At 50.7% G+C, this 14309-nt stretch overlaps 6 protein-coding genes across 6 annotated transcripts; 3 read left to right on the top strand and 3 right to left on the bottom strand.

Annotated features, from left to right (window-relative positions):
- Positions 1–706: 706 nt before the first annotated feature.
- On the bottom strand, positions 707–1036 carry Z519_07388 (uncharacterized protein; the record flags this gene model as incomplete). The annotated part of the gene is made up of 1 exon (XM_016765123.1): positions 707–1036. One exon carries the CDS (start codon positions 1034–1036, stop codon positions 707–709), a length of 330 nt encoding a protein of 109 aa, XP_016619073.1.
- Positions 1037–1590: 554 nt separating this feature from the next.
- On the bottom strand, positions 1591–1951 carry Z519_07387 (uncharacterized protein; the record flags this gene model as incomplete). Its single annotated transcript, XM_016765122.1, has 2 exons — positions 1591–1823; positions 1846–1951. The coding sequence occupies 2 exons, from the start codon at positions 1949–1951 to the stop codon at positions 1591–1593; spliced, it is 339 nt and encodes a 112-aa protein (XP_016619072.1).
- A 3494-nt stretch (positions 1952–5445) lies between these two features.
- On the top strand, positions 5446–6897 carry Z519_07386 (uncharacterized protein; the record flags this gene model as incomplete). The annotated part of the gene is made up of 1 exon (XM_016765121.1): positions 5446–6897. One exon carries the CDS (start codon positions 5446–5448, stop codon positions 6895–6897), a length of 1452 nt encoding a protein of 483 aa, XP_016619071.1.
- Positions 6898–7165: 268 nt separating this feature from the next.
- On the bottom strand, positions 7166–9109 carry Z519_07385 (uncharacterized protein; the record flags this gene model as incomplete). The annotated part of the gene is made up of 7 exons (XM_016765120.1): positions 7166–7372; positions 7422–7854; positions 7925–8236; positions 8287–8360; positions 8414–8508; positions 8556–8836; positions 8898–9109. The coding sequence occupies 7 exons, from the start codon at positions 9107–9109 to the stop codon at positions 7166–7168; spliced, it is 1614 nt and encodes a 537-aa protein (XP_016619070.1).
- Positions 9110–9967: 858 nt separating this feature from the next.
- Positions 9968–11725, top strand: Z519_07384 (uncharacterized protein; the record flags this gene model as incomplete). Its single annotated transcript, XM_016765119.1, has 1 exon — positions 9968–11725. One exon carries the CDS (start codon positions 9968–9970, stop codon positions 11723–11725), a length of 1758 nt encoding a protein of 585 aa, XP_016619069.1.
- An 878-nt stretch (positions 11726–12603) lies between these two features.
- Positions 12604–13864, top strand: Z519_07383 (uncharacterized protein; the record flags this gene model as incomplete). Its single annotated transcript, XM_016765118.1, has 4 exons — positions 12604–12670; positions 12739–13089; positions 13156–13293; positions 13353–13864. 4 exons carry the CDS (start codon positions 12604–12606, stop codon positions 13862–13864), a joined length of 1068 nt encoding a protein of 355 aa, XP_016619068.1.
- Between the last annotated feature and the right edge of the window lie 445 nt (positions 13865–14309).

Genomic DNA, 14309 nt, shown 5'->3' with positions numbered 1-14309 from the left:
GAGTGTTTGGATAGCAAAGCAACTTACCTCCAAGGCGAGCATCTGCTTTCTCCGAGGGCCCTGGAGGCTGTCAGTCACTATCCCGTACAGATCACGTCGTCAAATACACGGGAGAATTTCAACGCAAGACGAGAAGGGAAGGGCGACTCTGATGGCTTACCAGTTGATTCGTCACCAGAAGGTGATTGCCATCTTGGCCCTCGACGATCCCATCATCCAGTAATTTACAAAGCCTGAGCGAAAATAATACAGGTCAAGCAAGCTTCCAGCGACGCGGTACTGGAACCAGCCCTCCAATAGCATTTAACTTCTCAGACCTCCTGGCGACGAACCGGCGCTTACCGCATACACCATCGTAGTCGAGACTCTATTGAAGATAAGTACGAAGTTATCACGGCGTGCAAGCAGGTTGATCGAGCTATTCGTGCTATGGCATTTTCGCCTAGCTATCATCTCTACGATAGCAGAAGAACCTGGGCTCATAGTTTCGTCCGATTATGCCTCTAGATTCGAAGAGATATCTGGCGTCTAACTCGCCTGCTTCTGGATCCTGTTCGTGCATATGCACCGCATGAGTCGGTGAAATCTGCCGCACTCCGAACTTGTCCGTCGGACGCTGGCAGAAGTCTGGCGACAGCTGCTACCAGCCTACGGAGAGGACGTGATGGTGGCCGGCACACCGAAGAAAATCTCATATGGCTTTGATTCATGTTAAAAGGAAGTCCCGGACAGATTGCAACAGAAGTGGGCGATCGAGCAACTCGAAGCTCTTGGGGAAGCGAGACCCACGGTCAAGGCCAAGGATCCTCATTTGGATATTTCCACTTGGCTCCAGCTCTGGACCCGTGAGGAATGCGAAGAGAGCTGCCTTATTACTTGCCAAGATGACGGAGGTGCAAAGTAGACTCAAGGCACGCACGAATATCAGGGAGATCTCCTCGATCACGGCCTCGAGGTATAGGTTGGGCGTCTTGACGATTTCGTCGAGTGTTAATTGGCGGTCTTCGTGGGCAGCGTCGCCAAAGGCGCTTTGCATTCTGTCTCGCAGCTTGTCTTTGGACGCCAGGAACGTCCGCTAGGTACAGTAACCCCCATGCAAAGCTGTTCGGAGTCGTGTCGTGACAACCAATGATGTAGCCAAATAAATAGAAAAATAACGGCGGTTCGCCAGCATTGTTTGACCCAATGGCCGCGTGAAATACGATGAGCCATGTGAATTCTCCGACACCGTCTACATACGTCATTATACATGCACCGTGCGTGGAAATCTAGTTATCGATTCATCTTCCATGCTGCGGTGCGCTCTCGTAAGATCAGATATTCTACTCCAGTCTTAGCGCTCTTTTGAGCCTCTTCATCTGTCGGTGGGAGGTTGGCGAACGCTGCATCGATCTGCCGTTTGGTTGTCTTTTTCTTGATCTTCACGGCGGACCGAGTGAGGTCGAAGGAGCAGCCAGGTGTGCCGTTAGGAGGTGGCCGAAGTGTATCCGACGCTGATACTTTCGGTGAGCTCCACCATTGCCCGACCCTCGGCGTCCACTGAAATGTCAGGGAAGGGGGAAGGGTCGTGGCTCTGGCTCTGGCTGCTCATCAATAATGATACCTCGGTTGCTCGGAAAGGCTTGCGTTGAGCTGCATTCTGGTGCAGCTTAACTGATCGCTGAGACCGAAGGAGATTGTAATGATGATATCGTACGCTAACTTGTAGAGGTCATTTTTGACATCGAAAGGCCTCCGCTGAGCAATAGCCGATTTCGCCTTCCACAGATTCACCAGGTTCATAGCCTTTTGATAGATTTCAGGACTGTTGACCTCGGCTTGGACTTGGCCAAAAAAAAGACTTACAAAAATTCAAAATGCTCCGACAGTTCAAGAATAGACCCAAAGGGCTTGAGAGTTGTGGGAGCACCAGGTCCTTCATCAACTCTTTGTGAAACTTGAATTTGGGCATGGGAGTCTTGATCGAGAGGAAGCGCTGTGGGAGAAGCGGACCGAATGCATTGGGCTCCTTGAAACCACGGTCAAACTCTTTGTGGCGCCAGAGGACGGTGGTCGCCCAACAGAACTTCGGAGTTTTTTTTGGGATATACAAACACCTATACGATGGGAGAGTTCGACTTCTGGAACTGTGCCTGGAACCAGCCGTCGCATCTCTCCATCCGTGGCCTTCTGCCACTGTGTGAGGGGTGGCATGTCCCCGAAAAGGTTGTTGGTGGCTCTCAACATTGCATGGGATACCAGGCAGGGGCTTTGGATACAGCCACCTCTATAAGACTGCAACCAACAGGTCCAAAAGCGGACAAGCCAGAGTGACGTGTTTCATGGCAGACCCAGTTCCCCTATCCCCATCAATGATCTTCGTAACGTATGAGTTGAATTTATTCGCATGCGAATAGAGAGTTGCGGAGCAAGAGTGTATTGAAATGAGGTTGATGAGGAGCCGAGATTATAATAGTTGATATCGATGACACGAAATGGAGCTGAGGTTTACCGCAACTCAGTCATCAATAGCTTCAGACAGAAGGCGGGCTATGGGGTCTTCATCTCTACAGATATTGATAGTTTCGTACCTCGATATTTGCTTTGATTGACATGACAGGAATGGATTTGACCCTACTTGGTACAGAAATACACCTACCTACCTACCCAGCCGTGAATGATCGAATCTCGACACCCGAGCTCGCAAGTCTCGCGTCTCGCGTCGTCTATCGATTAATCATTTCCGGCTGTTTGTACAGTACCAAGTGCTAAATTGGAGACCTTGAGCTCATGGAGTCGCACTATTATTGGCCGTGGGCACCGGAAGCCCCACAAACCCTTCAAGGCTCGTTGACAGGAAACCTATGATCATCCAGCTTTCCGGAACTCCACTCCGATCACATCAGTTATCCAGCCTTGCCAGGACGAACATATTAACCGATACAGTGGAGGGCCAGGAAAACTCTGTAGAAGCCTAGAAAGAAGAGCAAATTTGATGAGATCGGATACTCCAGAGTCCTCTATTTGTCTGTCTACCTCCATGAAGTATCCAAACTGGGGTCGTTTCCAAACTGCTCGGAGTTGCTGCTTACCCACTCATCCACATCAATAAAACGCTCCACCCAGACTCCCGGTATAAACTATATACTAGAATCTCGCCATAGCAGCCTTTTTTTTCCTCGGTTGTTTCCTGGAGGAAGGGGTGGAACAGCCAAGAAAAGATAACCTTCATCTGCAACAGTCGAGTCGCTTTTTTTCTTCATCCGCGCCACGAATTCCTCAACACTCAAAATGTCCCTATGATTGCCGTCCGCTGCGCGTAGCCCACTTAAGAGATCAAGCTGGTAATAAGCGTCGATATTGCGCCACTCGAAGGGAGGATCATAGGGTCAGATATGGCCGCTACTCAACTGCCGGCTAGAGAAAGATAGCGGATGCCATAGTTTCGCAGAAGATCAAGTGTCTCTTTAGGCAACAGTGTTCCCGGCGGATGGAACCCATGATAACGAAGATCAAGTTTGCCGATGTTGGCCTGCGACTTTTCCAACAAGTGGTGTGCAGACTCGAGGTCTAGTTTGGTCGAATTCTCGTGCTGGAATCCATGCCGGCCGTCCTCATGGCCTCGGGCCGCTAGATCCTGACTCCCCCTTGGGTAATAGTCCGCGTTCTAAGCTTCGACGAAATATGTTGCTTCGATCTCGTGCTGGTCAAGGATATTGAGCATCTGTGGGAGCTGAGCTTTCTCTGCAGGATGTTCCCCGAGAGACGTCTCCATATGTCAGACGTTGGAAAGAGCTCCTGGTCTCCCTCCATGTTGTCCATTTTGATACTGAATGCTGCTCTGGCGCCGTCGTGCCATTGAGTCGGAATCGACTGCATAGAAGTCATGGTAACTTCCACTGCACGGTATTATGCAGCTTAGGAGTGATGGGAGCGATGCTGTTTTTTTTCTTTTGCCAACAAAATAAGCAGGCTCCTGATCATTTTGATGCCAAGATAAACTTGAAAGTTGTAACCGTTTGATTCAAAAAGGAACATTGCAAATCTTTGTCCATCTAGATGTCCTGAAATGAACATACTATTAGGTATTATAGCTATGTTAGACTCGGTCCTCGCGTAGTTCGCGTGTTGTGTCTCGAATTTAAGCTCCCGTGCACCTTTGAAAGAGAAGACGCTGGGAAGGTGCCAGGTTTTATTTGAATGGTAAGTGAATCAGCATTTCATCTGTTTACTGCATGGTGACGCTATTTGCAATGAAACTTGCAAATCTGATTCTCGCTCTGTAGATCAAAATTTTGTTGTTTGACTCCCGGCCTTCTCGCCCTACTTCAAGGATTTTCTGACCAGGTAGAGCTCTTTCCCTGCCTCCAAGGAGGGTGTTAGATAACCTGTACGATGCAGAACTTTACACGCCTCGTTCGCTTCGAGGATGAAAATGGCCAGATCCATTATGGCGAAGCTGGCGATCACTGGGAGGAAGGTCTTCAGGCTCACACGCTGCCAACATCAACGGAGACGCTCCGGTGGGAAGTCTGGAATTGGGTGTTTGAGGGAGCGGTTGTCGAGTAACCAAGGGATGAAGGGAGAACCACTTACGCCTAACCTTGTTGACAAACGGGGCCAAACCGTCCTGTGAATCACCTTCCTGGGCGACAGAAACCCCGACAAGTCATACTAGGATACTCCATTAGCTAATAAATCAATTCGCGCCCCTCTGACACTTTTAAGAGTAGCATTGAAGCGCAAGAGTGTCGTCAAGACTCGATCAGCTACTGTTAGGGACATTTTCGCAATATAGCTGTTTGTATCTCACTTGCGCAGCCCTGCATGAAACAGGGGTAAACGTTTTGGCGAATATGGAATAGCGTCACGCTGCCCTAACCTCTCCGCCTGGTCCGCCCAATCTGGTCTTGGCAGATGGAGGGCGGAATTTTATGTAGCTGCCTCGCCGCCCACTGCAAGTTCCGGCTTAGTTGTTCCTCTTCCTCACTCTGCTTAGTGTACATTCTCATGTCTTTTGGCTTGGAGGAGAGCGAGAACCGCCAGCGAATCAAATAATCAGCCCAACTTCCACCTTGTCCTGTCCACCTACTCACATGACTATACAGATTTCGAAGGGACGGGTCAGGAGTGGTCGGTTATTATTTTCAATATCGTTCAAAGACCATGAACAAACTAGCTGACACGAAAGAGCGTAGGGTGCCTGACCTGCCGCGGCAGAAAGGTGAAATGCGACGAGGAAAAGCCAAAATGTCATAATGTAAGAGCAAATGGATACTGCAGTTGTGATCTTGACGCCGTTGCGGGATTGACTGACCTCTCCAGTAGTGTCAGAGACTCAACCGAATATGCGCCTATGAGCCGCCTCCTCCTCGTAAAAAAAGCGCACCTAACAAGGGTCGTTCAAGGATCAATCATGGGGTGGTACTCTCTTTTGATGTCTTGTCGTCCACATCCCAAGACCCTATGCCCGCATTCGATGGGACCTCAATCTCTCCATTCGACACTGACAATGCTTGGTCCCAATCCGCTTTGGATGTTGCTCCTCGAGGACGCCTAGACCAGAGCATTGAATTTCCTACCCCCGACCAAAACCTGGACCCTTTTTTTGCACCGGAGCCTGGTACCGAGTCTCCCTCGTCGGGGCTTCGCGACGGTTACCGCAACATCCAACAGAACAATGTCCCTGGGTCCAGCTCGACGGTCATCGCAGACCAAGATTCATTTTCTTACTTTCTAGAGAAAGTGGAATTTCCGTTTATCTCGCCATTCGATGGAGGAAACTGGACACTCACGAAGCGCTACATGGCCAAGTTGAGCCTTCGAAGCACCGCCGTAACTACTGCAATATCTGCTGTCGAGGCACTCTATGAAGCCGAAGAACATGGGCAGGAGACGACCAATGCAATAGCACTGTACTACCTTGCCAAAGCAGAACTTGCCAGAATGCTACGCTTGCCTCTGCCAGATCTTGAGTTGACATTCGTCGCCATTTCTTTGTTGTCATGCTTTGAGGCCGTTTCTCAAGAAGATACCGTCCCTATTACGATGAAGGGCGAAGGCCCATTTATAATCAAGCTCGAGCGTTGGATTCAGGAGCGACCCTGGCCCCCTCTCGTTTGCCGCATTGAGGCATGGCTGAAACTATTGCACGTCCGGGCTTTGCATCTTGGTGGAGGGGGTTTTTTGTCAGCAAAAGTCAGCCATCTTCTTTCCCACGAGACGGTCCCGGTGCCCAGTCTCATTTTTCTTGACCAAGAACCTCCTCCGTCATCAATCCTTTACGACAGTCTTACGTCTCCTCTTTTCGAATTTTATATCCAGACACAGCAGATAGGGACTGCAATCTGCAGTATGAATCGCCATCACCGCTCACGAGGGACTCTGACGGACGAAAATGAAGTTGACCATACGGCGTCGAGGATTCGGAAGCAACTGCTTTTGTTGCATCAACAGGCACCGAGTCTTCTACGGCTGAGCCGAGAAGAGCTCCAGTCTGTCGTTCCTGAGTCATTACTTGATCAGTTGTCAATGCTTATAGACCTGTGCAACGCTGCGTATCAGATTGAGATTGTCGATCTCGGAAGGGCACATGGCAAGTGGCTCACTCCGACACGAGAGGCTCAGGAAGCGATGCAGCAAGTGCGTCGGATTGTCGATGAGAATGTCTCGCGGAATAACGACACTGTCAATCCGGGATTCATATGGCCTATCTTCTTCTATGCTCTTGAAGCAGATCGAGAGGGAGGTACCTGGGCTGTCCAAATGCTTCAACGGGTCCGGAAGCCCACATATCATACTGACTTCATGGCGCGCTTTCTGGATGGCGTTCTTGAGCTGCAGCGGCGAATCGTTGAACGGGTTGATTGCCGTTATTTCTGCACCCAGAAATTTGGCATTGCTCCACCGTACATATGATAAACAGTCGCGACTAGAAGGCACGGAACCTCTTTGGGCGACAGGAACTACCCTTGAGGAAGACGATGAAACTAAACACAGAGCCCGTCTTGGGGGGAAACGCAAGCTGTCGAAGGACATTTGGATATCAGTTCAGATATACTGGATCGGAGCCTTTAGCAATCCTGCTTCGAAGAGTTTCTCCCTTTTCGACACGAATTACACCGCCCAATTATAATGGATCCTCATTTCGGATATGTTCAGTGCTATTATCTGTCCTTTGTCGACCTCATTCCTTCTCATACGTCTCGTCCAGGGCAGTGGCTTCATACAGACTTACGGGAGTCTTCGCGAACAATCTGGCAGGGGTCTTTTTGTGGAAGAGGATATCGAGCTCCGCAAATGTACGTCCCTTCGGCTCTGGAATGCAGAAGAACGTGAATAAGACACTCAAAACACATGTTCCACCGTAAAAGAATCCAGTCTTCGCCCCCCACTTCGGCGGCGTCAGCAGGTGAACACATTCGTATTTAGGAAGGACTCACGTTCCATGCCCCTGGATTGAGCATGTATGGTGTAATAACCCCCGTAACGATGTTCAAACAGTTATAGGATGCGCGGGCCAAGACGATGGACTTGCTTCGAAGCCGTACGGAAGGGATCTCTGAGACGAGGCTGTAACAAACAGGCCCGACGGAGACATCGTAAAAGAACGTGTACACCAGGAGCAACGATCCGACACTCCAAGCGATTCCAGTTGTAGGAGGGTTCGATACTGCTCCAAGGACGCCAATGGTGACAAGGAGAGTTGTCATGCAAAGCAAGCCAAGCAGGTATATAGTTCTGCGGCCTATTCGAGGAAGAAGAAACCATGCACTGAAGACGCCGACAATTCCGAGGGCGTATTGGCCAATTGCCATGTTGAAAGCTTGGTCTGTTGCTAACCCTGCTTGTTTGTAGAAGTAGGTCGAATACGTGCTAGAAAATCTCAGTGTTAGAGTGGTCGCACAATGGTGGTATCAACAAGACGTGAGGGCTGAAGACATACCGGAAACTGGCACCGGACAGCGTCTGAATCAGCCAGCAGCCACACGCAATCATGGTTCTGCGCAGGTCGATGCCTCTGAAGCAGTGGAAGTAAGTTGTCCCGGTTCCTAACTCCTTCTCGTGCTCCGTCGTGTACACCATGAGGGTGACTGCCTTGTCAAGATCAACAGCACCGTTCTTTGCTGTGAGCCGACCAAGGGCAGCTTTGGCATCCGCGATGCGATTCTGCCTTACCAGCCACCATGGGGACTCTGGGGCCGCTGAAATGCCGATGATGAGTGGAATTGGCCAAACCCACTGGAGCGCGAATGGACTTTGACCCAAATTCAGCTGGAACCGCGTCAGAGGAACCTATGTACTCACATTCGATACGCCCATTGATCGTCTCGTGTGAGCAGAGCACGCAGCACTCCAGATGCGAGAAGCTGACCAAAGACCTGAACCCGGCAATCAGCGCTGTCCTTCGAGCTACCAACTCCTCCGTACATACCCAGCAGAGATTGACATATGTTGTGAGATAGGCTCTCAGGTGTGTCGGCGTGACCTCCGCGGCATATGCAGTCGGAAGAGTTTGGAAGATTCCCCCTTTTCGTGTCAGTATGATCCGAGGAAGGGATCAAAGAAAGACTCACAGGGTATGCCCATCAGGATTTGACCGACGAGAAGGACCTCGAGACTCGGGGCGAAGAAAGGGATGAAAATAAGCCCGCAGATCACGGCAAGAGCACCAAGCATTGTTTTCTTGAAACCAAAGCGCTCAGAGATGTATCCATTCAACATCAGACCAAAGATCGAACCGACAGTGGCACCATTGGAAAGGCCAGATTGCCATGGCGCGGGGATCTGGAATGAACCGTCCGGCAACTGCTTCCCATATTTCTTCTGGAAAGGAGGCAACGCATAGAAGGAACCCCTAACATGATTCAGTAATCGGACAATGACAGCGACGAAGAGGCTCTTCGACATCTACTCACATCAACAGCAAGTCATAGCCTTCCATAATGATAGCGGTTGACAGAAGAATAGACCAGCATATTGCCTTGGGGTAGAGCTTGATGGACTTCAACAATCCCAGTTCTTGCTCAACTTCCGCTGCCGCTTGGGCCTCTTGGATAACGGCCTTTTGCGCACTGAGAGGCTCTGCGTGAGCCTCAACCGGTGCTTTGACGTCTTCGATGTGGGACATGGCGAACAACAAAGAAAACACTGTTCAAGTTGAGACCTGACAGGGTTTCACTACGCAGATATTGACCAACTGGTGGAGTGCGTTGCAGAAGAGGCCCATGCCCGCCCTTTGCGAAGGGCAAAAGTGCCGTTATATATTCGGCATCAGAGGAGCTAGGGGTGGCGAGACCCAGACCCCATTCTACAGGGTTTGTCCCCACGAGTGAAAAGTGGAGATTGTACAGACACATGGCCAGCGAGTTTCTGGGGTGCAGCCGGTACAATCCAGTCAGCTATGGTAGGTTGCAGCCGCTCTCATCTCCTGAAAATGGACGCTGATGTCGGTTGAAGTGTCTATTCCCGAAGGCTGGCGAGCATTGACAAGTGGGAAGAAAAGGCTAAAGATTCCTCTGTCGGCTATGTCGCTTACGCTATGGCGGAGGATGGCCGTCACTGTGACAATAAGAGCTACAAGAAGTGCCAGATTGCCACCTTTGGATGCTTTGCCGATCGGCTCCTGGACTTGCATATCGCTTGGCATTACTAGCACTAGCCTTACCGACCCTCTTCGGTTGCCATCAAGCCATATGACCAGATGGAGTGTTTCTTGAACAAAATCATTTATTGATGTCAAGAATGGAATCCACTCGCTGTGGATCGCTCTTCGGCATTGTGAGACAACAGCCGGTGTCAGAAGGCGCGAAGGACTTCTGCCCGCCTCAAGGTGAGTCCGGCAATGGGTGAAGATCTCTTGGTAACTGAAATTCCGGCTCCCTGAGTTTACTCCGCCGGAAATTGTTGGAGTCTTTATCAAATGTCGCTTGATCGCAAAATCTTTTCAACTCCTTGCACATCATATCTCGGGATTTCACATGTAGCCATGATCGAAATCCTTCATCAGCAGCATGAACGTAAGTGGTGGAAAGAAGCAGTGGTGTATCAGATATATCCGGCAAGTTTCAAAGACAGCAATGGCGATGGTGTTGGAGATATTCCCGGCATCCTATCCAAATTGGACTATATTCGCGATCTAGGTGTCGACGTGATCTGGGTCTGTCCGCACTACAAGAGTCCTCAGGTGGACATGGGCTACGATATCCAAGACTACGAAGACATCCACGACAAGTACGGTACTCTCGAGCAGACGGAAGAACTCATAAAGGCCGTTCACGACCGCGGTATGCGTGTTATCTTCGATTTGGTGATAAATCACACCTCAAGTCTTCATCGCTGGTTTCAAGAATCTCGCTCCTCAAAGACCAACCCCAAGAGGGACTGGTATATCTGGCGTCCAGCCAAGTATGATGCAGACGGCAACCGGTGCCGTCCAAACAACTGGCGAAGCAATTTTTCGAAACCCGCTTGGACCTGGGATGAGACCAGTCAAGAATATTATCTCCATCTATATGCACCAGAGCAACCGGACCTCAATTGGGAGAACAACGAGTGTAGGCGGGCCATCTACCAGAGTGCCATCAAGTTCTGGCTTGACAAGGGCATTGACGGCTTCCGCATAGACACGGTCAATCTCTACTCAAAACATCCAGGGCTGCCAGATGCCCCTGTTGTTTACCCTGAGAATGAATCGCAACCAGCGATGATGTACTATGCCAATGGACCACGAATGCAAGAGTATCTGTGCGAGATCAATGATATTCTGGCCAAATACGACACCATGACGGTCGGGGAGTTGCCGTACACGCCGAACGAAGCCGATGTGATGGCCTACATCTCGGCCCGCAACAAACAGCTGAACATGGTTTTCAATTTCGACGTGGTGGACCTGGGTCAGACACCTGGCGCTCGCTTCATACCCCGTCCATTCACCACCAAAGACTTCAAACGCGAGCTCTTCAAATGGCAGTCTGTGATCGAAAATACCGATGCCTGGACGACGGTGTTCTTGGAGAACCACGATCAAGGCCGCTCCGTGTCTCGCTTTGCTTCCGATCTCCCCGAGTTCCGCGTGCGTGCTGCCAAAATGCTGGCCGCCATCTTAGCCACGTTAACCGGAACATTGTTCATCTACCAAGGACAGGAGATTGGGATGATCAACGCACCTCGCTCCTGGTCGGCCGACGAGTACAAGTGCATCAAGTCCGTCTCGCATCTGAACGAGGTTCGAGAGAAGTCCCAGAGCGATCCCAACGCCCTTTCTGAGGCGCTGGACACCTTGCAGAAGACAGCACGTGACCACGCGCGAGTGCCCATGCAATGGAAGGGGCAAGGAGCGAATGCGGGTTTCTGCCCTGATCATGTCAAGCCGTGGATGAGCGTGCTGGAGTCTCATGAGCAGATCAATGTCGAGGACCAAGTCGGGAACAAAAACAGTGTCTTGGAATTTTGGAAACGGATGGTGAGTCTGAGGAAGGCACGCAAGGATGTTTTCGTGTATGGGAAGTTCCGCGAGATTGAGAGTGAGAAAGCAGACGACGACATGGTTGTCTTCGTCAAAGAGGGAACGGACGGGACGAAATCTTTGACCGTGGCCAATATGTCTAGCCAAGAGAAGAAATGGGCGCCCATGGGAGTCTTGGAGGACGACCGAACCTTCAGCCTTGCCGTTGCAAACGTCGATGATCCTGGCAAGGATAGCATGCAGCCGTTTGAGGCAAGGGTGTATGTTTCGGCTTCATAGCTCGCGCTCTCCTTTCATTTGAAACCATAGAATCACACAAAGTTAGATAGACTCTGATGAACTCCCATGATACTCAAGGCCTTCCGTCACCAATAAGATACAACGGGAACCTGGAGGTCAGGATTGCGATGCAGCCATGTCGTGGGGTTGGGACGCAAAGGGTAGTGGGGAGGTGAGATACAGCCTAACCTAAAGAGGCAAGTTCGTCATTTACCGCAACCGACGTCTTCTATTCAAATCTTCACAGCGGCACCGAGTTCAAGGGTCGAGACGAGCACATTGACAGAGGGACGATGTCGCATCTCAATTTGAGTTGGGGCTGAAAGGTTAGGAATCTTGCGAAACACCCTGCGCCTCAACATTGACGGCTCCGAGTCTAGGGTGACCTCCCCAAATTTGCGGGGCGACTCCTTCAACCAAGTCATTTTGGTAGTCTTGCTATTGCTTCAATGTAATCACTCTCGCCTGCTCTATGGCGAACGGACTCCACCAAGTGGTGCGTCTATGTACACGGAGAAGAGACAAAGCGTCAACTTCAGCTACAATCGGACTACAACAAGTCTGCTTGCGCACAAGCAACCCAGCAGAGTGCCTGGTTTACTCGTGGTAAATAATCACTGATCGATGACCGAGGTCCGGTATTTCAAATTCAGAATAATCAAAGGAACCGTCCCCGGACGCATGTCCCACGGAATTGTTGATGGTATGGATGCGCGGTGCGTGAAAGTCGGCTTTTTTTGGCTGAAAAGGTTAACGAGACCCGCCAAGGGGGCTGAGGAACCAATATTCGTAGACTATTTTCGAGGGGAGAGACACGAATATAAAAGGTGCGTTGCAGCGATGCATTTGCAGACGACAGGCACTCCACCACAGAAGTCATGGCGAATCTCAAAGAAATCTTGGTTTTGGGAGGAACAGGCGCGCAGGGTGCTCCTGTCGTCAAATGTGAGTCCGCGTGTTATTATTTTTTGTATATATCCTCAATGAGCTAAGCTCACGGAGACCCTTGGCAGCATTGTCAGAGAGTGGTCGTTACAAGGCAAGAGTGCTTACCCGTAATCCCCATTCGGAGCGTGCACAGGCCCTCGCCTCTCTCCCCAACGTTACCTTGATACAAGGTAAGCAAGACAGTCTCAGCGACTTGTACCACGCCTTCCATGGCGTGTACGGTGCGTGGGTGAACATCGATGGGTTCACCCTTGGAGAAAAGGACGAGCTTTTCTATGGACTCCGGGCCTACGAGATTGCACGACATGAAAAGGTCCAGCACTATATCTGGGCCAGCATCGATTATTCGCTGAAGAAGGCCGGGTGGGACGAAAAATATCACTGTTGCCATAATGATGCTAAGGGGCGAATTGGAGGTATGTCGCCTCAGATTTAAAAGGGTCAGATCTAGTTCGAGGCCCCCAGTTGACCAAGCGATGCAGATTTCATCCTCGCACAAGGCCAGGCAGGAATGAAGACGTCGCTCTTCACAACTTGCCCATACATGGACATGCTTTTCGAAGGTATGTTTGTGCCGGACAAAAAGCCTGACGGTTCGTTGGTTTGGGCCAATCCGGCAGGTATGTAGCCCCGAGCGGTTTTTCTCAGCTAGACATGTTTCTCTGACGGAATCATTTAGCTGACGGGAAAATTCCACTGATTGCGCTGGACGATGTCGGGCCGTTTGTCTTGTGGATGTTTGACCATATCGACCGATCGGCGGGCATGGATCTGGAGGTCGCAACGGACCAAGTCAGCATGCAGGAAATAGCAGACGCAGCGGCTCGAGTGACAGGGCAAAACGCAAGGTTCGTGCGGATGCCGATGGAGGAGTATCTTCCCAAGGCTGAGCCATATCCTGGTGCCCCTGCCAACTGGGGTGTCGGGCCCAATGTGGCGACCGACGACGCCTTGATGAGCTGGAAAGAAAACTTCAAAGCATGGTGGCAGTATTGGGGGGAAGGGTTCGGGGCCACGAGGGACATGGCTCTTCTTGACGAGATCAGCCCGAATCGGATCAAGGGGCTGGAGGCGTGGATGAGGAAAGTCGGCTATAAGGGCGAGAGGCGGCCGGTGTTGAAGGATGCGCAGGACTTGAAGCGCTCGGCGCTGGGCGATATCGTCTTCAGCGTTCGTGAAGGGAAAGCTTGAAATTGTCAGCCTCGAGCACGCTAAGTGGCACACCTGTCTGAAGGCGTGTGTTTTCTGTATGTCAATGAATGGCGACCTGATATCTCTCCATTCCAGACCACTCCATTCTTGCCGTAGGCTGCGCTCTATCATTGATTCTTTGATTCGGGCCTCACGTCTCTTCACCAGGTACCCTTTACGCGTATTCAAGTGCCCAGATACTCAATCCACTCGACCTCGGCAGTTGACACCTTTATTTGTCATTCGTCAAAATCGAGAATGGATGTCTACGTACCGTCTGTAACACTTCATAGTATCTAGACTCCACTCCTCCGTCTTGGCCCCACGAAGAGCTTCCCTTTCCTAAGTCTCTATAACAAGGTCATCCCCATTCCCTCGCTTGAAAGCTGAAGTATTCGCAAAAGGTCTCGAAACCATGATGTCATCTAATGGGATGTTCCTGCAC

Source organism: Cladophialophora bantiana, assembly GCF_000835475.1.
Source record: "Cladophialophora bantiana CBS 173.52 unplaced genomic scaffold supercont1.10, whole genome shotgun sequence".
Taxonomy (NCBI): domain Eukaryota; kingdom Fungi; phylum Ascomycota; class Eurotiomycetes; order Chaetothyriales; family Herpotrichiellaceae; genus Cladophialophora; species Cladophialophora bantiana.
The sequence above is the reverse complement of the archived record's forward strand: the minus strand, read 5'-3'. Positions and strand labels throughout refer to the sequence as shown.